Source organism: Pipistrellus kuhlii, unplaced genomic scaffold, assembly GCF_014108245.1.
Source record: "Pipistrellus kuhlii isolate mPipKuh1 unplaced genomic scaffold, mPipKuh1.p scaffold_m20_p_5, whole genome shotgun sequence".
Taxonomy (NCBI): domain Eukaryota; kingdom Metazoa; phylum Chordata; class Mammalia; order Chiroptera; family Vespertilionidae; genus Pipistrellus; species Pipistrellus kuhlii.
Genome location: NW_023425551.1, coordinates 29,451,502 through 29,478,575, shown reverse-complemented (window position 1 = coordinate 29,478,575; position 27,074 = coordinate 29,451,502). Strand labels below are relative to the sequence as shown.

The 27,074-nt window shown below is 44.5% G+C and overlaps 1 protein-coding gene across 13 annotated transcripts in view; it reads right to left on the bottom strand.

Moving 5' to 3' along the window:
- FYN (FYN proto-oncogene, Src family tyrosine kinase) overlaps positions 1-27,074 on the bottom strand; it is a 206,751-nt gene that overhangs the window by 54,173 nt on the left and 125,504 nt on the right. For 10 of the 13 annotated variants that reach the window (XM_036413487.2, XM_036413494.2, XM_036413492.2 and 7 more), the window contains one exon: positions 757-1,014. In XM_036413487.2, the coding sequence (XP_036269380.1) occupies positions 757-1,003 (247 nt within the window). In that variant the 5' untranslated portion in view covers positions 1,004-1,014. Of the gene's footprint in view, positions 1-756; positions 1,015-3,920; positions 3,939-5,146; positions 5,151-5,402; positions 5,421-11,520; positions 11,532-27,074 lie in introns of those variants that run through there. The other 3 variants (XM_036413490.2, XM_045573197.1, XM_045573199.1) reach the window with 3 other exon arrangements.

Below are 27,074 nucleotides of genomic sequence, written 5' to 3'. Positions count from 1 at the left end.
GCAAATGTTTTGGAAAACATATGTCTGAGAATGTATGCCAGATATTTTACAAATTATTAGCTCAGTCAGCAAATGCACATGGCTGTGAAACATAGGCCTTGGTGGGAAAGAGAAAGAAACTTAAAGAGAAATATCCCTTAAGGATACATACGATTCAGTTTTAAAATACAAGATACATGGAAATACTTAGGGGCTGATAAACTCAGTCATACTGAACATAATAGGTCAGAGAGAGAATAAAAAAAAAAAATAGCACTGCCAAATGACCCCCCTGGCTGGGCAGTGACAGGCAGGCTGACAATTAGGAAGGTGAGGGAGAAGGCGCTACCCCTGGCTTTCTGCCGGGAAAGAGGAATGCATTAGTATCTGAAAAACTCAAAATATGTGCTCTCGGATCCAGTCCTGGAACTTCTGATCCAAAGCTCCGAGAGGGGCTCAGGCATTTGTATTTCGGAAAAGCTTCCTAGTTGTCCGAGCCAGCAAGCCAAGGTGGAGAGCCACTGCCCTCGGTGCCTGGGAGAGCTGTGCCTCACACCCAAGCAGGCCCTCACAGAGCAGTCCCGCGGGGTCCCTGCATCGCTGTCGTGAAACTCTGGCTTTTTTTTTTTTTTTTTACAGCCCCTTATCTGGTAGAAATTAATAAAAATTTAAATATGAAGCCCTCAGTGAAAAGGAGCTGGAGCACCAATCTTCAATTGGCAAAAGAATGAAGAGCAGCTGCCCCCACCCCCCAGCCCTGTCACTGTTGGGGCTTACCTGTCCCTCCTCTCGTACGCAAGGTCCCGGTGTGAGACGAAGAGTTCACACCCCCAAAGACGGTGAGTCCTGGGCCTCCGGCCGCGTGGAAGTTGTTGTAGTTTGGGATGGAGGTCACGCCGAAGCTGGGGTAGTGCTGAGGAGTGGGGTCTGTGCCATAGCGGTACCCGGAGCTCTGGTTCAGGCTGCCATCCCTCTCCTCCGTCAGTTTTGTTGCTTCTTTATCCTTACATTGCACACAGCCCATTATCTAAATTCCTGCCAAAACCAGAAAGGAGGCGCGTGAACTTGGATGCTCCTTCGTTACCGGTTGCTTGACTATGAAAGAGGCCCTTGGATACCTCCAGCCTGTGAGTGCATGAGACAAAGCAGTGGCTGGGGTTGATCGTTAGAAGCAATCCTAGTGCCTTTAACTTGACAATCACATTTGTTCCCCATATGCTCTGAGCGATGGGATCAATGCAGGGTTGATGATCACCACACAGCAATTTTCCTCAAATGCGGTCTGCACACCTTAAAATTCTGTGATATCACACACTTGCCTGGAAGAAGCCCAATAATACTTATTCTTATGCTACCAGAGGCCTGGTGCATAAAAATTCATGCACTGGAGGGGGCATCCCTCACCTCAGCCTGGCCTGCCCCCTCTCACAGTCCAGGAGCCCTTAGGTGCAGGAGGCAATCTGGCAATCAGGGGAAGGAAACGCCCCATCACACCTCTACTGGGGCCACTACCAGCAGCACAAGACTTTGCTGGCCCTGGGTACCTGAGCCTTGGGCAGCCCTGGGCAGTTGGGTAGCCACCATCTGAGGCTTGCCTACACCTCAGGCTGACCCTGGGTGGCTGGGCGGCTGAGGGAACTGGGGGACTTTGGAGGCAGGCATGCGGGAGTAGCCGGGCCCGCCTTGGGGTTGCCACGTGTCTGCCGCTCTGGTGGGACTGAGGGGTCTAAGCACTGCCATCTTGTAGCTGTAGGTGCTACCATATATGAGGGCATGGCAGTCAATTAGCATATTCCCTCATTGGCTGTTGGTGCCACCATCTTTGAGGGTGGACAGTCAATTAGCATATTTCATTCTTATTGGCTGTGGGCACTGCCATCTTTGAGGATGGGCAATGAATTAGCATATTCCCTCTTTATTAGATAGGATTTTTAATAATTTCCAAAAGTAACATATGCTCTAAAAAATGAGTCTACCACAGTATTAGAATAAAAAACTCCATCATGGCAAAGGACATTTAAAGAAGAGGGTAGAGCCCTGGCCAGTGTGGCTCAATTAGTTGGGCATTGTCTCATGCCTGGAAAGGTGGAAGTCAGGCCACATGCCCAGGCTGGGGTTCGGTCCCAGTGACATGGTGCATATGGAAAGTGGCCAAAAGATGTTTCTCTCTCACATCATGGTTTTTTCTCTCTCTCCCTTTCCTTTCCTGTATCTCTAAAATAAATAAACAAACAAACAAACAAATAAACAAATAAATAAATAAATATTCTAAAAGAGGGTAGAGGTATGTTGGAAAAGCCCAAATACAGACCCTAAATGTCTCACCTTCTTCACTCAAGGTACCCATTTTTCAAGACTCATTTGGTAAAATTTAAGCAATATGATAATGATAAGTATCAAAAAGAAGCAATAGTTGCTGGATGAAAAGCTAAATTGGCAGAAACTAAAAGGTCAAATTGTATCGGAACAAAACTAAAAGCTGCAACTTAACACCTTACATTTCCATTAGTTTTTAAAAAGCATTTAAAAAGCCATTCCCATGTTCTAGGGGTAGTGGTGGATCACGAGTCTTTGCCACCTCACCCTCCTCCAAAGCTACTTCTCCTGAGCTCCTAATCAGTAAATGGCACCAGTGACGACCCAGTTGTTCAAGTCAGAATCCTGAGCAGAGTCCCTATTTGCTTTTTCTTGTTTACTTCTCCCTCTTCCTGTCTCACACTCTATTATCCAAACATTCTGAGCTTCTCATGTCCTCAAAGGTTCCATTTTTTCTGCTCTCCTATAGGCCTTGGGACATGGCCTTGAATGCTCTTTCCCTCTCCTCTTTGATCTGCAACAGATCCTTCAAGTCCCAGATAAGACACTGCTTCCTCTGCAAAGCCTTCTCTGATTCTCCCATCCCAGGCAGGAGTGGTGTTCTTCTTAAAGAGTTCCCATGGCATCTTGATTTGCCTCATTCTGGCACCTGTTGTGCCATATTAACATGTGGCCTGTTCATTTGTTTCACTGCCCGATCTACTGTGAGCTCCAGGAAAGCAGGGCCCTGCCCATTTTTGTCATAGCTATATTGCCAGTGCCTGGCACATAGTAGGTGATCAATTAAGAGCAATAAAATGAGTGAAGATTCTCTAGCCCATGGTGTTTCTCTTTCACCCTTTCTTTCTCTCTGCATCAAGACCAATCGTTCTTTCAGTGACTTTTATCAGAAGTTTGCCCTGCATTTTTTTGCTCTATTGGTGTGCATGAGAAGTGAAGATGATTCAGAAATTCAAGGCAAGTTGGTTAAATGACCCCATTATGGACTAAAATACCCTGTCACACTCACAGTGGGGAGGTAGAACATGCAATGAATGCCCCTGGCAAAACTCTGAGAAGTGGCCCATTTGGGACCAAAAAACCAAATAAGAAACACATGACATCATGTATAATTACATATATTCACTGGGGAGGGCACAGCTGGTACAGGATGGGAATGGGCTTGGTGCAGAGAAGGAGAATGAAAAAGCTAGCTTTCCCACAGGATCTGGCAAGCCAAAGTGGGGAGTGCCACATCAGACATGGACACTCTGGGGGGCACGGTTCTGCGCACTGCCTTTCTGCTGGACGGGGCCATGGAAGCAACCTCCGATTGTTCCAAAGTCCTCTCGCATTGCATGTTTCAACAAATACTTATTGAACTGAATGTCGGTTCCTGAGAATGGAAATATTTGGAAATGAGCCGCCTACTGCTTGAGCTGAGATCACCAAATCTGGAACACATTTACTTGTAAATCATTTGAGATTAACTTAGAGTATACTGTGTCCAACATGCTCTCTAACTTACGGTAAATGAATATGATTTTAACAAGTTTCCAAAAGGAAATGCAAACTATCTCCAAGGCATGATTTACTGAAGAAATGTCATCATTTGTTGTTGGTGTTGCTTCATATGTCTTGCTCACTTTAGATTAACTCTTTCATGGTAGAAAGTTACTCCAAGCTTCTACAAAGGACAGAGAGAAGACACTTCTTGTCCTGGTGTTGTTTGTCAGGGATCTCACTGATGTACTGTGCCTCGAGGATGAGAGACCTGAATCACAGAATAACATCCATCACACCAGTGGTTCTCCGCCAGGACTGATGGAGGGACATATTCTTTCTCTCTGCATCAAGACCAAATGCCTGAAGGCATTTTTGGTTGTCACATCTCAGGAATGAGAGTAACTCCTGGCACCTAGTGGGAAGAGGCGAGGATGCTGCTAAACACCCCACAGTGAACAGGATAGCTTCCAAGCAGGAAGGGTTACCTAGCTCTAACTGTTAAAGTGTGGCAAGGCTGGGAAATCCTGACTTATGGAGGGAAAAGGGTATACTTTGAAACGATATAACGGCTGTTTCCCTTACAGGTATATGATTAGCATGTGATTTAGAAATCATTTCTTAGGAAAATAGGCTAAAAGGAGGCAATTAAAAAAATAGACACGAAATGCTCTGATTCTTCTCTAGAAGCTTATCTCTGTGATAGAGAAAATAATCTAAAATTGCTCTGGCCAGTATGGATCAACTGGTTGGCTTGTCACCCTAAATAGCAAAAGATTGCAGGTTTGATCCCTGGTCGGGGTCCATGCGGGAGACAATGGATTGATATTTATCTTTCACATAGATGTTTCTCTCTCTCTCTCTCTCTCTCTCTCTCTCTCTCTCTCTCTCTCTCCCTCCCTCCCTCCCTCCCTCCCTCCTTCCCTCTCCCTCCCTCTCCTTTCTCTAAAATAAGTAAAAACATATCCTCAGGTGAAGATTAAAGAAAAAAATCAATGAGAACTCTCATATTCTACTCTTCCAATTCTAACAAAACAAAACAAAACAAAACAAAACAAACTCTATTATCAGGACCTTGCTGAAAATATGAAAATAGGACCCTACATCTAACCAAACTAAGAAGAAAAAAAAAAAACCAGCCTTTCAAAACCTACTAAAATAAATGAGTAACAGCTTACATATAATTCTATAAAATAGTGGAAGGAGGTAATAGTGAGTTCCTTAAAGACAGGGATTATTATTATTATTATTTTTGTTTCATTATTATATGCCTAGTGTCTAAGACAGTGCCTTGAATGCTGTAGGAGCTCAATAAATATTTGTTAAATGTTTAAATACAAAACAAAACAAAACCAAAAAACAAACACACCAAACTCAAATCATCTTGGAGAAAACAACTCTCTTTTATACAAGGGACAGCTCCGTTACCAGTTCATGCATTTGGAATTTTGAATAAGGAATGTTGCTGCATAGATCTTGCTTATTCTTTTCCTTCCCTTGACAAACATGAAGACTCTGAAATAAATCAGTAAATGCAGGCTCAGGCCATTAAAAGCTAATCACAACGAAAATATTTGTGTAAGAGCTGTGGTCTTCTTCCTCCGCCTTGGGATGGCCTGACTAACCATTCCCTAATGGAAGAGTGAAAGACGCTATATGAGTTGTGCTCAATGTGACTTCAGGCTCCTTGCCACGAGGCAAACTTCTCAGCATCTGAGTTAAAACAAAAACATTCTTCATTGCGCACAGTTTTGTGGTGGGGCTTTTATGGCCAACGCTGTAGGTCCACGATGAACTAATGCACGACTAATTCTTGCTCAAGATATGTGGGGCATTGGGAAACTCTGAGTAATGCCATTCTGAAAGAGCTAGGGCCCTGGAGTTACTCTGATCAGTAAATCACACACCACAAACTCATGACCATCTTTCTCTGCATGCTTCTGTGCCTAGAAAAACCGATGGGCAGGCACTCTGACAAACAGGACCCTGGGCCTGTGGTCAAGGAGTCTAGATTATAGCTACGGATCTCCATATCTGCCAGTCCTGCAAACTGAGGGGCTCTGTGTCTGTAATGCATGTAAAATCTGATTTGCTTACAATTTCTTCAGTTTGGTGGATCTTCTCATATGTGCCAATGGTATGAAGCAACTCCAGGAAGAGTTGCTAAAGGGAGATTGCAAGGATGGCCACACTTTGTTGCTGTGAGCCTGGTAGATGCCATCCATTGACCATAGCCCTTTCTGGTGCTATGCCATGTGCAGCCCCAGAATCCGTCTTTACATGGTCCCTGGGTGACTGACTAAAACTGACAGAGAAGATGGATCTCTCTGCTCCTCTGGGCATAGGCTGCTGGTCCACAGCGAGTCTGGCTGAACTACATTCCCTCCACTGATGCCAGAGACCACGAGACCACGGTCTGTCCTGCTAATGGCCATTAAACAGAGATGTGCTCATGTTTTCTCACATGCCAGCCGATAAAGCACCACCTGTATGCTCAGGGTATAATGCTGCAGGGTTTCTGAGAAGATTTCACAGGTGTGTGTGAGAGCTCCGTACCAAAAATGGAAAAAGGCCACGGGCAGTCTTCTGCAAAGGCAGATTACTTTCTCTTGAGACACATACACTTGCAGGCAGAGGAGGGGATGGCAGGAGGAGGAAAGGTGAAGCTGACACTAACTACCTAATTTCAGCAGCACAAGCACTTTTGTCTCAGAAACCAGCCCAGGTGCCTGTGGAGACGCGACAGCCCCGAGGCATCAGCCACCGCTCTAGCTCCTGACAGCCCAGTCTTTGGAGGGTGACAGGAAAGCCACGCTGGCCGGTGCTCGGATGTGGCATGTTTCCTGGGAACCTAGAAACCAAACACAAGTATCCGAGATGGGAAGGTTGACAAAGGACTTGACGCTGAACTGCAGATCTACACAGTTCCACCCACTTCTCTGGGAGAAAAGCAAAAACTGGCAGCTTAACAAGCAAACACCCTTTTCCAGTCAACAGTGACAGCGGGAGGCAAGAGGATAATAACATGCGGCAGAGACACATCGGAAAGGACTTCCGGAAAGAAGATTCATGGCAGGGGGCTGTTGCTTTTTGCAAAATTGGGAACACCCTCAAGAACCAACCTGAGAAATTCTGCAATGTTCTCAATGGAGAAAATGAATCCCTTCAAGCCCAGGGATGGCTGGCCTTGGTTTCCCCCTGTTTAGTGCCACACTGCTAGCAATGGTAGTTGGGACATAGAACTTGTCACCCAAATTTCCTAACTTTTTCAATCCTTTTTGATGATTTTCAATCCTCTTTGTAAGACATTGGATCATGACACTCCACAAGGGTCTACAAGCAGGACAGAAGGGTCCGAGATGACTGGGGAGGCTGACTCACTAAACTTTCAGGACAATACTAAGGCGGAGGTATTCTCATTTCCCTCACGTTACAATGGGAGAAGAGAGAAGTGTGGGTATTTGCCCACGGCTCAGTCAGGGGTGGAAAGGGGATCTGATGCCAGACAGAGTGACACCATGGTCAGCACATGAAGCCCATTTCCTGGAGCTGCCTCCCACCCCATGGAATCAGGTCAGTCCACGTAAGCGTGTGGGTGGGAGGGTGGGAGAGACCTGTGGGGAAGTCCTCTTGTTCCAGGGAACCCAACTTCATGTGTATGACTGATGAAGGCCCTGACTTCGGGTCCTGGGCCTCACTCCCCCACACTCACACCCGCCCCCTGAGACTGGTTTTGTAGGGGTGCTGGGGCCATGCCAGGCGTGGTGAGTCACCAGCTCCCTTGATGTAGTTTGGCATCTTAATGAACATTTGAGCCAATGACAGCAAAGCAGCCCTGAGTTTCCTACAATTTCCTAGACATGGTGGGGTATTTATATATATCATGAAGGAGCCAGCATCGGTCTCCTTGGTATAAAAGTGAGCCTTCCTACTGCACTTAACAAGTGATTTCTTTACACGTAAAACTTTCCACAACATATTTACTGCATAAACTGAGCTAGACACGAAATGCCACCTCCAAGCACAAACTAACAGATTTCTACTCTCGATGGAGCCCTTTGAGGGCGAGTCCCCCACCTACACACAAATGATCAACACTACACCTCTGTGAGGAGATGACAGATGTAAACGCAGAAATATATACGATGCCAGCACAGGCCACATGCAACACTGGGAGAACAGAGCCTACTTGAAAAGTCACATCAAAGCTCTGCTTCAAAAATGAGAGTCCACGTGGAGCTGGCCCCATGTGATCATTTATTCTCAACTTGCAAAGGCCCCCAGGAGGGTGAGGAGGATACACCTTCATCTGCGCTGCACAGCAAGGGGACTGCCCTAACATGGACCACGTGTACAAAGTCACATTACTTTAAGGAAAAGCCGCATTCCTGGCACCTAGAAGATATGTTTGGCTCCCCCTCTCTGGCTTGTCTCGTTCAAATGACCCCCAGGCTGAGAAGCACAGCTCCCGCCCCGGTAGCGTGTTCTCCTTTCCCTTCTGTATCATCTTCCATTCCCCAAAGCTCAGAGATGCAAAAGCACTTAATAAAAAGGGAAATGGAAGCATTAGATGCCAATGGTGAAATTTAACATTGTCGTCAGCTAAATGCTGGAACCATTCCCAAACCCAAATGGCCAAGTGAGGGTTTAACACCAGATCATGGAAAGGCTCCAAAAGGAGGGAAGGACGTTTTCTTTCCACCGTCACGTTACCAGGAGTGAAATGGTGGTACAAACAGGGACATGTTTTAACTGTCTATGCCAAAGGTTGAGAAAGATTTAGAGCATAGATTGTAAAGCTTTTCAGGCCTTCCTCCCCACTTTTTTGGATCACATCGAAGTTCCTTGTGGTATTTTACAATTTTATCTTATTTTCTTTTTATTGAGATATAATTCATACACCACAAGATTCACCTTCACAAGGTGTACAGTCCAGGGTTTTAAATATATTTATAAAGGAAACCATTACCATGATCTAATTCCAGGACATTTTCATTACGCCCCAAAGAAACACGCATTCATTAAGCAGTTACTCCCCATTCCCTTTTCACTCCAGCCCCTGGCAACCGCTAATCTACTTTCTGTCTCTATGGATTCCCTGTTCTAGACGTTTCATATAAATGGGATCATACAATACGTAGCTTCTGGTGACTGGCTGCTTTTACTTGGCATAATGTTTTCAAGGCCCATTCATTTTGTAGTACAAATTAGTACTTCATTCCTTTTTAGGGTTGAAAGTATTCCACTGTATGGATATATCACTTGTTTACCATTCATGCGTTGATAGACATTGGGGTTGTTTCCACTTTTTGGCTATTATGAATAGTGCTGCTAGGACCATTCATGTGTAAACTTTTGTGTGGACACATGCTTTCAATTATCTTGGGTTAGTATTTTAATATATAAGGAATTTATACAGATATGAAAAAGACTTAAGATTATTAAATGGAATATAATGTGGACTGGCAAATCAAAAAATGGAAAAACAACTTGTGAAACATATCAGAAAATGTTACCTTCAGTAGTAATCAAAGACACACAATTTAGATTAATGAGATACTTTCACCTCTAAATCAATAAAATTTAAAAAAGAAGTCTGCTCAATAGTAATGAAGGTTCCTTTAAATGCATATTCTCATACACTGATGATAGAAAATTAGGAGTAAGTGGATAACCTTCTTGTAAACCAATTTGACAGTATTATAAAAAACAACAACAACATTGCCCTGGCTGGGCGGCTCAGTTGGTTGGAGTGTCATCCCCAATAAAGGTTGTGGGTTCTATCCCTAGTAGGAGCGCTTGTGGGAGGCAACCAATTGATATTTCTCTCTCACATCAATGCTTTTTTTTCTCTCTCTCAAAATCAATAAAAACATATCCCTGAGTGAGGTTAAATCAAACAAAATAGAAAAACCTTAAAAATGGGTCTGCTCTTTGTCTGAGTTTGTGCTAGAGATACTTAAAAAAGACATATAAAGGGGTTCTATGAAGTGTTATTTACAATTTGAACTGTAATTAGAAAACTTGCTGATTGCTTAATAAAAAGGTAGTGGAGAAGTAAATTAAATGTAAGGCATGCCTGTAATATAAAGTTAAACAGAAACTAAAACCTATGTTTACAGAATATTGCTAGCAATATGAAAAAAATGCTCATGTTACAGTAAGAAGGATCACATGATTGAGACTATGACTAGAAATTGTTTGGGAAGAAAAGACACTGAGAGGCTTGCTGGTGGTATGCAGGCAATAAGACTATGGGTGACTGTTCTTCCTTCTTTCTGTTTCTTTATTTCTCAGATTTTCCATACTGAGAACATACCATTAAAAAAAAAATCTTTCCCTGAGGATATTTTTCCATTGATTTTTAGAGAGAATGGAAAGGATAAAGGGGGACGAAAGGAGGGAGAGAAAGAGAGAGGAGAGGGGAAGATAAATTGATGTGAGAGAGACACATCCATTGGGCCAGGAATTGAACCTGCACTGTGCCCTTGACCAGAAATCCAATCCATGACCCTTCTGTCCAATACTCTATCCACTGAGCAAAAACAGCTAACTCAAGAATGTACCATTTTAATAAGAAGAATAAATCATCATTTTCAATGAGAAAAGTTCCTTTAGTCTTATCAGTTACTGATTTAATCTCTCTATATAAAACCTTAAGCAACTGGTCAACTGGTGGACCGTTTGACCAATTGCTATGATGTGCACTGACCACCAGGGGGCAGATGCTCAATGCAGAAGCTGCCCCCTGGTGGTCAGTGCATTCCCACAGTGGGAGCGCCACTGCGGCAGTGCTAACTTCTCCAGCCTCAGTTGCAGCACTACTACTGAGCAGTGGTGGCAGGCACAGTGGGTCCCGGGGATGAGCAGGAGCAGCCCAGCACCCAGCAGGGCTAGGCCTCCTCCCTGGCCACCTGCTGATTCGTGCATTACTAATCCCTAGGTATCCTGGATTACAAGAGGGCGCAGGCCAGGCTGAGGGACCCCACTGGTGTAGGAATTCGTGCACCGGGCTTCTATTTTGTATATAAATTGACAGCAACCATACATGGATGAAGTTTGCTTCATGAACTTAAATATTAAGCGAGGGAGAATGATTGATTCTAAAGCCTGTTTAGGAGGTAATCTCTCCTTTTGGAAGGTGTGAATGGTGACAGTACCAACGGACACTTCTGAGTGTGCTTTTATAACATCTGTGCTGGGTAGCTGGCAGTGAGGAAGCAATGCTGGGGGTGAGGGGTTGGCACACAAAATTGAACAGCTATAGGAATGTAATTAAGGTAAGATTAAGCAAAGCCAGAATATACAATCAACTCACAAGATGGTGTTGGTGTCAGAATGTGAGATTACAGAACCGGGAGTGGGGTGGCAGGGTTGGTGGGCTTTTGAGAACATTGGGGGCCCAAACTCCCAGGTACCTGGGGAAAGCCAGTAAACTCAGAATGGCAGGAGTACTCATTGAAGTCGCCCGTGGACCCCAATCAAGGAGCCCCGGCCACTTGGGTTATTTGCAGGACCAGTTGGTGAGGAAGTGCCTAATGGCCACACATGAGCATGGCTCTAAGAAGGTGGGGAGGATGAAGCAAAGCACTGTTCCTCTTTGGGTGCCTGTTTGTGGTGAAAACAAGGAGACTCGCATAGGGCACAAGGCAGAAAAATTCTGTATTTCCTTCATCTTTCCTCTTGTTGCCTTCACCCTTTCTTGTTGGTATGATAGTCAGCCTAGCATTTTGATGTTCTGACATTTCCCCCCAGTCCCTAGATTTTGGGGCAATCCAAGCAGGGTACAGAATAATACCAACACTGGTTTACGCAACCTGAAATTTTTCAGGAACAAAAGCTCCAACAAAGATGTTTCTTTCTAATGTTGGTATTCAGTCAAGCATCTTTCCTTGGCCCTGTTCTATAAAAACAACCAGAGGAAAACAAAAAATAAAAACAAAAATGTGGGCTTTATTCATGAAGTAGCAAAGAGAAATAGGAAAGTCAGTGTCACATCTGGGCCACAGTGGCAGAGACTGGCTTTCTGGGCTGGACTGGCGGAGGCCCAAGGGTCAGGGTGTCAGCTGGCAGAGCCACAAGAAAACACATTAGCACAAAGCAGCTGTTTGAATAGGCGTCATCAACGCCCCCTCCCAGCCAATGCTGAGAATGAAAGCCAAGGAGGTTCACTCCCTGATGCTGAACAAAACCCTCTCTGCCAATCTTTCCAGTCTCTATAGAGGTTCCTCGCCAGATGATCCTGTAAATGTGGCCTCCTCCTTTCAAAAAACAGTGAATTCTCTTTCTCTTTCATTCACTAGTTCCAGGCAAGAAGATCCATTCCTTTAAAGAAACAGAATGGACTTTGAATAAGAAAAATGTTATTTTTCTTCTTTTCGCCCATGAGCTCATGTGTGTGCTGTGACCTCCACGTCTCCCCTTTCCACTGATCAGTTATCTGGTTATGCAGTCAGAGCCCATCAAAATCTACTCCCCTGAGAATCTGGCTGTGAGGCCATTTGTACTGTGTTTTAGGAACTGAGGCTGGCGTCTTTTCTTTGAAGAATGACATGAAGCCAGGTCCCTGTTCCTCTGGATCTTTATGTTGGCACTTTCTCAAGTTGCAAGGAATCCAGCAACACCAGGAGCCGTAATTTTTGAATCCCTGGCAGGGGTTTAGAATTTCAAAGCATCTCAGGCAGCTGTGTTAGGTGTGAATGCTGATAAAGTAGGCTGTCAGAAAACATACCCCTCTCTAATTCCATGGTCTGTACTGGGACAAGGGATGGTGACGGTGACGGTGACGATGGGAATAAGGGGAGCAGAGAGGACTGACTCTAGCCACACTCTTTCTTCCACTTCCTTGCCTAAAAGAAATGAGGACTGTCTCTGCTGGACTTTACTTTCCTTACCCCCACTGAGGCCAAGTTGGTTGACTGGGTATACAATTTGTGGTAAATCAATTCCATAGTGACTTTCCCTTTGGAATATCAATGAGACAGAGTATGATTTCTTTTTAGAGTCTTGTATTGCAGAGTAACTGAACTTGAGGTTATCTCCTTAAAGATGACAGCACAGAGTTTATCTTCCCCTTTGCTGAGGGTTTGCAGGATTCTGAACCTGGGCATACAGCCTTGCAAACTTGAGTCCCAAATCTACATCATTGAAAATAAGTGAATAGTGGGAGGATGAAGGCAGGTGAAGGCTATGGCAGATGGCTCACTGCCTCACCAAACCCACCAGCTTCTTCTACAGTAACAGTTTCAACAAGGCCCATCTATGGCTATTCAGCTGAAGACTCCCTTTTTCAGACTCGCTTATAGCTAGGTATGGCCATGCCACTGAATCCTGGCTAACTGGTAGTAAACAGATGCGATATATTCATCCGCTGCATCCTTCCAAAGGAGTGAGTTAAGCTCCATTCTCCTTCCCCTTCCTTGTAGACAAAAATGGATGTGGTGCTGATGAACTGGTTCAACCAGACCGAGGATGGCAGCCTACAGGGGATGGCAGAGCTGCAGGACAGAAAGAACCTGGGCTCTGTATGGCCTCATGAAACTGCTCGTTCACCCTAAAGCTTTTATCTCGATTCCTAACACCACTGTGTTTTTGGGAGAGTGAGGTGGAGGTCTTTTGATTATAATAGGTAGCCTGCACCCCAACACAAGAAGGAAGTAAAGAAATTAAACTTAACACAGAAGTCAAAGAGTAACTGAGATTGTCACTTGTGTGTCTCCCCTCCCCCACCCCCTCCTGCCTAGACCTAATATGATTGTCTGACCTCCTCTGATACTGATGGCCAACCTTGGGTTAAGGCAGGTTCGTAGGATAACAACAATAACGAATCATAGCAATGGCTACCATCTGTTGAGAACTTATTTTCCGCTGGCACTTCACATATGGGATTTCATTTAATCCTCAGAGCATCCTTAAAAGTGTATTTCATAGTTAAGAGACCTTGGATTCACAGAATTTAAGTAACCTGCCCAGGGCTACCCAGTCGCTGGGACCTGGATCCAAATCCATCTAACGTAGGGGTGTCGAACTCAATCAGAGAAGGGGCCAAAATCTAAAATCCAGCCTAAATCGCGGGCCGAATGGTTTACTGAACAGTCATAAACTGTCATTGTGATGGAAACGCAGCGGAGTGCAGTGATGACAGCGCGGTGCGGGCCACATTGCAAGGCCTGGCAGGACAGATTTGGCCCGCGGGCCGTGTGTTTGACACATGTGATAACGCAATCACATCTTCTTCCGACTCCCGCACGACTCCTTTGGAGAAGCATGCTCTCTCCCAGCCATCATCTTTGCTCCTTTTGCAAAAGCCTCATCATAGCGAGGCTCCGGCTCTCTCCGGCTCTTCCCTAGGCTTGCTAAGTACAGCTGTTATCCTCCTGAACTGCTGGAAATGTTAAAAAGAAAACACGAAGAACAAAGAAACCCACCCAAAATAAAGTTACTCAAAAATCACCAGTTTTCACTGTGATGTCCCCTGCATTTTTGTTTCTCTGCACATATCCTTTTACTTACATTCAGCAAACATATTTTGATCCTCTCTATGTGACAAGATCATACAGTCAAGTAAATAAGGCCCTTGTCTTTGAATTTATATGTACCTAGGAGGGAGAGAGACAAGCCAGTTGGGAAGAGAGTGCAGAGGAAGCCCAAATTCATCCAACTCTGCACCTGTGAAGGTGACTGGACCTTGGCCCAGGCAAGGAGGGGGTGAGACAGCACATCTGAGTGCCCAGAGGTATGGTAAGGCATGGTCCCAGTTGGCTCGTTTGATTTGTTCCCATATTTATGGAGCACTGAAACATGTGCCACGCATACTGTGAAGCTCTGGGCGTGCAGAGCGAAGGAGACAGGCTCCTGCTGAAAAGGAGCTTACAGCTTAATGGAATGGATATGTGCAGCTGGGAAGGTGGTTGGAAGTAAAGCCAGATCATGAACAACTACATGCACATCCTAGTGAGCACTTGCTATGGCGCCGGACGCTTTGCTATGTGCAATCAGCAAAATGTCTCTTTCAACCCCTCAGCGGCCTTGTGAACCAGGTATTGCTACCATTGGCACTCTTTTACAGGTGGGGAAGTAAGTGCAGAGAGGTTAAGTTACTTGCCTCAGGCTCACAGCTAGGCTGGCTGTATTTTAACCCAGACCTGGCTGAATCTAAGACATGTACACTTAACCACGTGCTCACAGGCTAAAGCATTTGTACGTTAGCCAGCTGACACTTACTCAGTATTATGTGGGAGTGAAACTGAGTCCTGACAGGCACATACTGAAATCAGGAAAAGAGAAGCATGGGGAGCCAGAGGCAGAGAATGGGAAGCGACTGCATGCACGTGGGCAGAGGGGCAGCTGAGGAAGATGTGATTTACACAGCTGGACAAACAACTCTATCCATTCTAGCTACATGTCTATGCATAATTCATACCTCATAAATCATTCCCAGCCAAAGCAAAGCTGTAGCTTTTGTTGCCCATAGCATAAAGATCTGAAACCATATTGCTGCAGAGCGGCTTACTACGGGACTATGTAAATTGCATTTTCCGAGAGCCCTGTTGCAAAAAGAAGCCTAAGATCTTTTGGGGCTGGTAGAAGTGGAAAATAAAGGCTTGCGTGCAGCTGCGTAGCTAGCTGCCGAAGCATGACCAGGATAGACAATAACAGACATAGACACTGCAACGCAGGACATTTGGGAAAAGACAACTGCCCTCTAAAAAGGGTACATAACAACCAAGATCCAGTGACGGACTGATGTCCTCTGATGCCCATAAGAGCAGCCTGAAGGGGCTCGAGTTAGAGGTGCAGGTAAGTGGGAGGTAAACAGGGGCCCAACACCCTCCAATCGTGGGGCGTTTACTCCATCAAGTCAAAAAGGAATGTCATTTTCACGGTGCAGAAGTAGCAGTTACCTCTGTTTTGCATAAAGATTGTAATATTAACCAATTCTTTGTGCTCATGTCAGAATGTGGCTTATGTTTTAGCCGCAACAGCTCTGTTCACATTTACAGGTTCCCCACAGTGAGAGGACGGAAACTCCTGCTCATCCCCAGCACCAGCGGCCCCGAGCACCAGCACTGGGTCCCCGCACTGTCCCCAGCGTTTATGCTGAGCTCCAGGTAACAGTGACCCGAATGCGGCTTCACACTCTGCCCCAGTTCTGGATGAATACAGCCCGCGCTGACTCAGGGAGTAACAATGGCACACACTGGAATGAGCCCAGGCAACAGCTTGCCATAATTCTTCTTGACAAAGGCTGACCCGACATGCTGATTATCAGCCAAGTGAAAAAAATGGCCCTTTGTGTAAGCAGCCTGCACAGCCTCGATTTCTAACCAGGTTTCATTTTTAATCTGGATACACCGTCCCTGGGTGCAGTCTTCTTTACACACCCCTCTTCATGCCTGGCCATCTTGCTTCCCTTGTAAGATTTACATTTTCTATCTATTGTACGTTCCACTGCTAAAATTAAACTGTTGCTAAAAAGTAGTGAATCTATTGATCTCTTATAGAACAAACTGATTATACCAATTACTGCCTTGTCAAACCTATGAAGCTGCTTATAAACTTTGTTTTTATTAACCATACCTCCACCGACTGTTTTAAATCTGTTTCTGCTTTAACACGCCTGCTGGTTAATCTTCCATTCTTCTCATTATTCCTTTTGTGTCCCATACATTTGATTCTTCTTCCGCTTAAAAAATGGCTTAAATAAATTTCTCCTTTTTACTTTTGGCCCAGTTGCCCCATTGCAAAACAAACACATTTTATCACTTTTTTTTTTTTTTTCATACCAGAACATTTTGCTTTCCCATTTAGGCCAGGTGATAATGTCAAACATTTTCAAACAAGACAAGACAAAACAGAACAAAACCTACTCCAAACCCAACCCCTGTTTCTGTGCTGTGATTCCAACACAGACAAGTCATGCTATTGGCGGAATTTCCAATCTGCCAACACCAAGTACACTAAGTCTTAACGTCGTCAATAGGTTCTGGGAACTGTGGTGGGACTATGTATAGCAAAACTAACTTACCACAGGCTAATTGATATAAGCAAGAATTAAGTTGCCATAGCATCTCATCATTGTTATAACGGAAGGATGTTATTCGAGGACTTACTGTAATGGAGAGAATGTACAACTAATCTGGAAAACCAATTTTACATTATTTAATAAAGATAAAGATGCATCTCTCCTACGAGTAGTGACTCTACTCCCAGGCACATACCCTAAGAAACATGCCTACATGAACCAGGGGATATGTGCATCCTGCAGGATTGGGGAGGTCCAGGAACCTGCATTGTAACAGCTCCATCGGCAATGTAGGGGGCTCACTCTACTGCAAGGGCCTGGGATTGCAGGCTCACAGTAACAACTCAAATCTGTCTGTGGCTGCAGCCGGAGGAAAGCTCCCTGAGGAGGAGCGTTGGGGAAAGGCACGTGGCTGTGTGCCTATCCTCGGAGCTCTGATCCCTGGACAAAGGCAGCTGGTTTGAGAATCTGGGAGAATTCACTTTGGTTTCCTTTTCTCCCTTTGTCCCCCTTGGCATCCCAGGCGAGGTTTGGCTTGTGTGCTCCTCACTCAAACCCTGCCCCCTTCATCTTAGTCTCACAACATCATCCTCATCTTCAACACAAATCCCAGCCCAACAGGGGTGCTCTGAATGTGGCACTCTCTGCCAGAAACAGGAAACATCTAGGCGAGGCTTCAGGGAGGAGGCTGGGAGGTGAGCCCCAGGGAAGAGCCACCGTCTGTAGCGCACAGGTGGCGTGCCTTCTCTGTGCAGGCCTTTACGTGGCATCTCTGTGTGATTCTGGTTGAGCCCAACACAAGCAAGTGCCGGTGCAACCTGGCCTTTAATAAATAGTTCCCAAAGGCCATGAACAGGGAGGAGAAAGTGAGCCAACCTCTTTTAAAGAAGTGACGGGAATGGAGTGCTCCGTCTGTTCTCATTCAGGGAGGTTGTGTAAGGATGACTCTGTCACCCTCACTTCTCCTCTTGACCTCAAGAATGACTTCCGCCTTCTCCCCCTAATCTCTAAGTGAACAAATGGGGAAACGGCACAGATTGGCTTGAAGGCCTCCCTCTACTTGTCCATTCTAATAATCTTCTTATTTTGAAACTAAAATATCCCCAGGGCAAAGTACAGATTATCACGTAGCTAGTGTTCTTTTAGGTTTAAAAATATCTTCCCGGTGTCAAAGGCTCTACTGATTCCCATAGACACCTGAAATCTGCTCTATTATTTAGCACCAGTAATGTACTGAGGGTGGAGGCAATTTGTTTGGTTTAAATTATTCACTCATTATAATGGGGGAGGGGGGGTTCTGGCAAGGTGCATATGTGCGGGAGACGACGCTATGTTGGGAGGAAATCAAGATGATGGCATGATGAAAATACAAATGGTGTTCAAGGAGTCCGCAGAGCCCATCTCCACACCCCAGGGCCCTGCAGGCTTCTCTCTCTAACATGGGGCTGCTGTGGTCCCCACTGGTGCTGCCTGCCATCCGCCCAGCCACTGTCTCCAGAGGCCTCAGCCAGGTAGTTCATTATTTGGGCACGTGAGCAGAGACAGGAGTGATTTCCCCTTAATGGTTTCAATTTCACTCGTTCAGTTTTGAGACGGGTTTCCTTTCATTTCTCTCCTCTTCCCTTCCTCTCTCACAGCCTCAGGGTGTCAGAGAGGCAGAAAGCTATGATCCAGGGGAAGGGTTTACATTGTGTGTAAGTGACTAAGCTTATTCTGGTTTCTTTCCTGTAAAATATGCACAATGCCAATTTTTATAAGAACAGCCATATTCTAATATTAATTACTGATAGGAAGTTACTGATACTCAACCATCTTTGATCATCCTTAAAAAAGGGGTCACCCATTTCACATGGTTCAAATTAATAGACAGTATCTAGACCATTATGAGCCACATAGCAGGTGCTCAATAAACCACAGGTTTGCCCTAACCTGTTTGGCTCAATGGATAGAGCATCAGCCTGTTGACTGAAGGGTCCCAGGTTCAATTCCGATCAAGGGCATTTACCTTGGTTGCAGGCACATTCCCAGTAGAGGGTGTGCAGGAGGCAGCTCATCAATGTTTCTCTCCCATCAATGTTCCTAACTCTCTATCCCTCTCTTTTCCTCTCTGTAAAAAAAATCAATAAAATATATTTAAAAAAAAACAAAAAAAACCCAGAAAAACCCCCACACAAACCCACCATAGGTTTAAAAGGCATGTGTGTGTGAGGACAGAGGCATGCTGGAGCCTGGGGGCTCTCCTGCGGTCATGACTGGCCTTTCGATTCCAGGCACAGATGACATCCAAGGACTTCCTGGCTGCCCAAGAAGAGCCAGCCTGTCATCACAGGCGCCCAGCCACACCACCAAACTAATCACCTTGGATTAAGGGTAACACTTAACAGGTCTTACTGAAAAAGACAGTGAAATAAATTATTCTGATTAAGATTAAGAGAAAATAAAAAAGGAAATGAGGGGGGAGATAGCTGAATTCTTGCCTAACCTTTATTTGGTTTTAACTCCAGAAAGAATCCACTGCCTATAATTTTCAAAGGGAACCACAACAGTCAGACGATATGCACATTTTAAAATGTATTAGTTGGAAGGATTGTTTATCTTTTAGAAAGAAAAGGAGGTGTTAGTATAACTCTTGGGTTAAAAAATTGAGTTTGAATCACACAATCAAAGGGTCAATTTCAGAGATCACTAAAATGAAGGCACTCCAATCAGGCAGCATCTTTGCATATAAAATGTCTGTTACACGTAAATGGTAATGCTCAAGTGCAGACTTTTCAGAAGCCCTACTCTGACGACTGAGAACACAAGAGACCAGTGCCTGGATCTCAGAACAGCAGGGATTATATTTAGCTCCACTTCTTCCTCAAATGCATGAAGAGAAGGCTCTGAAAGCCTGGCATTTTCAGCAGAGTCCTCGTGGCCTGGTATGATGTGAGAGCAGAAGGCTCAAAGGGAATAGGAACAGCCACATTCTAGTTCCCTGGGTCACTTCTGTGGCTCCATGAAACATTGTCAGCCTCTCCCATTCCACTTTCCCAGAGGGCTGGAGTCCCCTGACTGCAGGGCGTCTCCCAGACACCCTGAGATACTCACAGACCAGAGGGGCAGCTGACCATAAGTAGGTGCTATGATGCCAGGGGCCACCACCATCTCAAAGTCACTGGAGCGAGGTCACCTGGGTCTTCTCCTCTTCCTGTGTCAAGGTAAGGGCAGAGTCCTCTAACACACAGACTCGCTCATTCTCCTCTGACCAGAATGGAATGATCTGGAAGGATGTGGCTTTGAAAATTTGGGTTAACAGTTTTTGGACTTATGGCTTTTTCTGATGGTTATTGTTCCTGCTAACCAACTACCTACTGACCTATATACCCAACACTCATTTTGTTTGTTGCAAATAGGTTCACTGGATTCAATAATAAAAATGAGAAAATGGTGGAGGAAAAAGGCAGATTGCTTGGTAGTGTCTGGAGAACCTTTGGAGTGTTTTTGGAGGCCCTGGCTCTGTGGTGTGATGGGCCGCCCAGCTGTGGGTGGAGATCTGTGTATTCAAGGTCACCAGTACCATGTGCACACAGCCCCGTGGCTGAGAGATGGGAGGGTAGCAGCTCCTACAACACACAAGGTTCCTTCTTTGTCTTCAATTTTTGCTGAAAGATGCCCCAAATGCTCCTGACTTCTGGAGGAGACCACGTGCTGGGAGTGGGGAGTCAGAGAAGGAACCCAAAATACAGAACTGGAAACTTGAAGAGCTTTCTCTTTGGATTCTAACTAATTTCTCTTTTCCGTCAAACACACAACAAAAACTCCAACTTTCCTTTTTAGTCCTCCGGTTTTCCTGAGAAGGTAGAGAACATTAAAGACTCTGAGCAGAATGGAGAAAATAACTGGCCGCTGTTGGGACTGCAAGATTAGGCTGTTTGACGCCCAATGGGCTTCTGTGAATCCCACAGAGGAGCTACGAAGACCTAGTTATAACCCCAGGTCAACTGAGCAGGACCAGGAAGCACATCAGACATGATGGCAGCCATTCATGAGCTCAGGGGAAAGTATGGTGCTTAAAATAGCTGTGTTCCACACACCTGTAAATGATGAGCATGGATCTAAGACCCAGTACCTGTTACATACCCGTGTTTTCTAACTACTTGAGAATGAAAATGTTAATGGAAACATGCAAATATGTAGCTAACAATCAAATTAATGATGTAATCCCGTACATCATTAAGGATAAGTAAAATCCAGACTCAAAACCAGAGACAAATCATTACTTATGTTTTTCTAAATAATAGTGCCAGGGCCAGCCCTACGATGAAATGAGTGAGATGCTTGCCCTGGGAGCAAAAATATAATGTGATGCCAAAAAGCTCAATGGGATGAAAAAGACAGGATGAAGGTATTATCTTGAGCACTGAGGTTTTTTGGGTGCCCTCAGTTGCCTCTTTCTGGTCCCAGGCTGGTAAAAGTCTATTAACTAAAGGTAGTAAATGGCTGGAGGATGCCGTGTTATAGAACTGCAGAAGAAATCAACTAAGATACTCAAGAAAGAGTTTTCAAATACATCCCACTGTCGGCCAAGGATTACTACTTCTAGGAATTATCCTAAGGAAACAACAAGGATGTACGCCATTATTTAACAACACTCAAGTCAGTGTTACTAGTAATAAAACGTGGGAAACAATCTTAGTATTTACCCACAGGGGATTAACAAAATACAGTATCATACCAGATTCCTATGGAGATTAAAAATGATAATGTTGCAGATAGCAATAATCCTGAAAGATGTTCATGATAAAGTCCCGGGAAATATGCAAGTTACAAAGAATTAGCTGGAAATATTACCCAATCTTTCTTGTTTTCATTCCTACCCTTCATACCCATCCCTCATATGGCAATCAGGTGACCTTTTAAAAAAAAGTTATTCCTAGTCTTAAAACGCTTTCCTGTTCTCCTTAGAATAAATGTGAACTATACAGCATCCTCGCTCAGGCGCCTGGCCATCCATCCCTCTGACCTCATCTTCTACAGCCCCCCCTCCACTCCCCCGGTCACGCCTCTTCCCCAGCCATACTGGCCGCAGTCAGGGCCTCTGCATAAGCTTTTCCTTTCACCTGAAATGATCTTCCCCAAAATACTCGCATAGCTGGCTCCTTCCCAGGATTCAGGCCTCAGCTCAAATGTCACCTCCTCAGAAAGGTTTTTCCTGGCATCGACTCTCAGTTGGCCACTGCCCTGCCACTCTATCATTTCATCCTGTTTTCTTTCTTTCATAGCACTTAACACTCAGAAATGATCTTACTTAATTACTTATTTTCTTGTTTACTGCCTACCTCCTCCCATGAGATTGAAAACTCCATGGGGACAGAGGTTTCCATGATTGTTCACTGGCTACCCACAGTTGTCCCTGGCATAGAGCAGACCCTGGTAGATAGATGCTGAATGACTGTATGGAGATGTGTATGCACATACACACAGATTAATGTACATGTGTGCATTCACGTAAAAAGAGAAATAAATGAAATAGCACGCACAAAGGAATATCTCCAAATATGAAATTATGGATGTTTCTAAGTTTCCTCATTTTGCTTATTTTCATGTTCTAGGATAATGTACTACCTCTAAAATAATGAAAACAAAGTTGTTTTCCCTCTGTCTACTTTTCAGAGTATGGTCACTAAGGAATGTTGGCACAGCGTGATTAAGACCAGAACCATGAGATGTCAGAACTGGAAAAGATCTTAGAGGAGGTTGGGTTCAATCCCACCTCTCATTTCAGAGATGAGGAGGCCCAGGCATAGCATGGAGAAATGATTGCTGGTTTACATAGCCGAACACTTGAAAGCTAGTCCAGTGTTCCTTTCACTATATCAGTGGTTCTCTAACTGCACAAACGTGAGCGTCATCCAGAAGGCATGTGGATACACAGGCTGCTGGGCCTCACATCCAGAATCTCCGAGTCAGAGGGGCAGGGCAGGGTGTGAGAGCCGGCACCTCGACAGGTTCCTGGGTGATTCTAATGTTGCTGGTTTGGGGTCACTCTTTAAACACCATGAGGCTATGTCACATTGCTTCTCATGGCTCCCTTAGAGAGGGCTTACTCTTTTTGCAGGAATGGTAGCAATGAAAACAATACCTTCGACCGAAGGATTCATGGAAAACCATACCTTTTAGGCCCTCTGGCAGAAGTTCCTCTTAGAAGGAAAGGGGCGCGGGGATAAATGATTTGAGAATCTTCTCTACACCAGGCATTGTGCGAGGTGACCTACAGTTTGTTTAACCCGTTTTACTGGATAAAACCTAAACTCGGAGAAAGGAATTTATCTAAGAGCAAACAGCTAGAAGGGATGGAATCAGATTTCAAGTGCATGCTCATTCTCTAACCTTCAGAACAAAACAAAATCTGGCATTCCGAGTGGCAAATCAACAAGTCCAACACAGAAACAAACACCCCCAGGAAATATTAATATGATGCCACATTCCCAAAGGTATGGAAGGTGTATACACCAATATTAACATCCAACCGTTTCTCTGGGTCTGACGCCAGGGTTTATTCATTTACACGATATTCAGCAATTTCCAACCCCAGAATCCTAGGGTATAAAGATGACTTACGTCAATGCCTGGCTTACTGCAAACCATCTGTGAAAAAAGTGAAAAAGAGAGAATTTATCACCTGGCCGGCATGGCTCAGTGGTTGAGCATCATCCTATGAACCAGGAGGTCATGGTTTGGCACATGCTCAGGTTGTGGGCTCGATCCCCAATGGGGGATGTGCAGGAAGCAGCCAATCAATGATTCTCTCTCATCACTGATGTTTTTATCTATCTCTCCCTCTCCCTTCCTCTCTGAAATCAATAAAAATATATTTTAAAATAAATAAAAAAATGTTTTTTAAAGAAGAAAGAATTTATCAATCTCAACCTTTGACAAAGGGGAGAATCACACATGCTCTGTGGAAAAAGAAGCCAACAGACTTAGTAGCTGAACAGAATGGTCCCACTATTTGAGGAACTAAATTTAAATTCAATGGCCAAAAGGCAAATGTAAATATCAGAATGTGTTACCACTTCAAGTCAAAAATAACCTAGAAACTACTTATTGCTTCTTTTCTATTTAATTGAGGAGGAAATTAACAGGGGACAAGAAAGTCTTGGTGACAAGGTCACCACACACACAAACGTCCACACAATTAATGACTTATAATTTGTAACTCATGACACATCATGGTCACATGCAATCGAAGTCTGGGAAAGCTCCGTAAACACTGAGGTTGAAAGGGGCTGGATGGCTTTCTTTAACATCACAGTTTTGATCAGAATTCCAAATCAAGAACAAGGTTAAAAATTAGTGAGTTATTTCAGGAACAACAACTAAAAATGTGGTTTTCTTTACCTGTCTCTCTTATTTCTTATTCAACGCCATGATTTCCCCCATGTTTTATTCCAGATTCCTGAAGCAGCTGCATCAAGAGGTTTTGCACGAAAATGAAAGGAAATACTTTCTGTGTAATTCTGGCTATAAATCAAGGGTTCAAACCAAGACAGCTCACATGATTAGTCCCTTCCCATGTTCTCTCCAAGGGTCCTTTAGTATCTCTCTCAGAAGCTCATGTTCTTGCTGTGACCAGTGACATTCCTACATTTTGGCTAGCAAAGCTTGCCAGTGGAGACTTCCGAAGAAAAATAAGTTGTCAAGAGGGAACAGGGCAAACTAGACATCATAAAAAGACACAAGATTCCCAGAGATGGGTACCTGAGAGCAGTTAAAATTTGCTCTAAACACAATCAAGAGCATGTTTAAGGTTGGAAATGACTGTGGCCTTCTCTGTGTAGCACATCAGTAAGGTGGACCAAATTCACAGCCTCTCATTTGCTAATGTCTGAGAAGATCTGGCTCTTTTACCACCAATTAAAATGCACAGGATGTTATTTGCTATAGGAAAAAGAAGGTCTGAAGGATCTTGTGGAATGAATCCTGGGTCTCAAGGCTGAAGAGCTGTCTCTGCAGTCAGCTTCTGAGCTAGGCATCTAACGCGGGACACGAGGTTGGACCTTGTAGTATTAAATGTGAGCAGCTCATTGGAGAACAGCCATCTTGCCTTCCCCAGAGGAATGATGCAGCCGCAGCTGCAAATGCAGGTTCAGCAGCCGTTATCCTACTGTTACATGTTTGCTTTTAAATATTGCACTGGCCTAGCAGAAACAGCGCGCTCTCTCTCTCTCTCTCTTTCTCTCTCTCTCTCTCTCTCTCTCTCTCTCTCTCTCTCTTTCACACACACACACACACACACACACACACACACACACACGGGCAACAAAGCTTAATATCTGCATTAGTGCCCACACCTGTGTCTTGGCAAGGATTTAAGGAAAGACATTCTCTAATTTCTGTCTGAATGGACAGTTACTTATTCCGAAGGTTTCTATAATATATACTGGCAGTGTGTGGCGCTCCTGATTCTCACAGATTTCCCAGTGGCCTTCAGCCTGGGGTAGTTTATGCTGAAGACAAAGGAGTAGCTACTTGGCAGATAATGCTCTTCAGGCCTTAGGGAGGGCACTCAGCTGGAAAGATCTGTTTTCCTTGGAGATCGGAAGTGCTTTTCCAGCAATTATTTGATCTTTCCTGGGAACTCGTACTTTTGAACAATCTCCCAGGCTGGTGGGAGCACATGGGTTTCTATTCTGGTCTCGGCATTATCGCTAACCAGACGTGTGACTTTGGGCACATCATCTGGCCTTTATTTCACCTCAGTTTTCTTATTTGCCTGCAGGGACAATTATCCCTTCCCTGCTTAATTCACGGGATTCCTGTGACGATAAAACAAAGAGGTATGCGTGAAGGCACTGAGGAAATGTAAAAAAGCTAATTTATTGGTAGGTGCTGTTTGTATTATGTCTTCCACTCTTTTCCTGTCCTGGTGTACATTATTAGTGGTATGTTCTGCGTTTCTTTCTCAGAACTGGGTAGGAATTCTTTCTTGCAGAAAAGGAGAGGTAGAGAGTGCAACCCAGGAAGAAAGCATTGTCAGGTTCTGGCTCCCACTTGGACAAAGAAAGAAAAGAGAACGGAACCAGAACACGGCAACATTGTCCCAGAAAGTCTGCTTTTGCTAGGCTCCCAGAACATTCTGGTTCTTATCTGTATCCTTTCAGAAGCCCCTCAAAGAAGGCTACTGCAGTGTAGAATGAATGAACAAATGAATGAATCCACCCACCCCTCCACCCACCCGTTATGGACCAATACTATGTATCCAGCAGTGTGCACCAAACACAAAGATGCAAAATGCCCTCCCTGTAGCTGAAGAATGTACAGCCAACAGGGAGAAGGAGGTCATGGAAAGGATTTGTTGTGTTCCACGTGGCTAGTGTGCTCTCCTGAATGAATAAGATGTGGGCCTCTGAGGAGCTCAGGAATGTGTGGGTCACTCCTACCTAGAGGAAGCTGGGACAGGGTCTCAGGTTGGGCATCCTAGCTGGGATTGCAGGGAGGGTGGTGAAAGAATGGGGTGGGCCAAGTGCTTCCCAAACCGAGGAGCAGCTTCGTGAGGCACAGATTCAGGAAGGAGCATTCCAGGATGCAGCCTGGGTTGGTGTGACAAATGCCAAAAGTGTGTAGGTGGACAAGCGGAAAGTTAGGCAGGGGCTTAAATGTGAAAGAGGAAGCAGGTCACCAAGGCCTCTGAGCAGAGTTACACAACAGATTTCTATTTCAGAAAGCTTACTAAACAGTAGGAAGGATGGACTGGAGTGAGAGGTCGAGGGTCTGAATAACTGATTGAAAATTTAATGTTAACATTTACATTTCACAACACAGAACACAAAAAAAGTCCTGGTTCTTTTTGTAATCTTTGCAAATTCCAAATTAACACAATCAACCATAAATTAGGGAGTGACGCTTTCCAAAAAATATTCTACGAGTTACAAATTTGTGTTGCACAACTTACAAAAGATTGACTTCCCATATAATCTAGGACAATCTCTGTGGAAATACTGTTCCATCTTCTAAGTGTGGCTGGCCATTGGTGGACTGTGTCCAAAAGAAACAGGAAACTCTGTCCCACTATGCACCTGGGTGCAAAAAGGGCTGGTAGCCAGCTTTGAAAACAATACCTCAGAAATAAAAAAAAAAATTTTCTAATAATTTGGGGAAGTTGAGTAAGTATTACGCATTTTTCAGTACCTTCCCTCTTTCTTTGTAGTTCATTTTCTTAAGCTTAGGTGTAATTCCCATGAGGTTCCATGTGTAGATGTTAAGTTATAGCTCAGTAAGTCCTGACAAA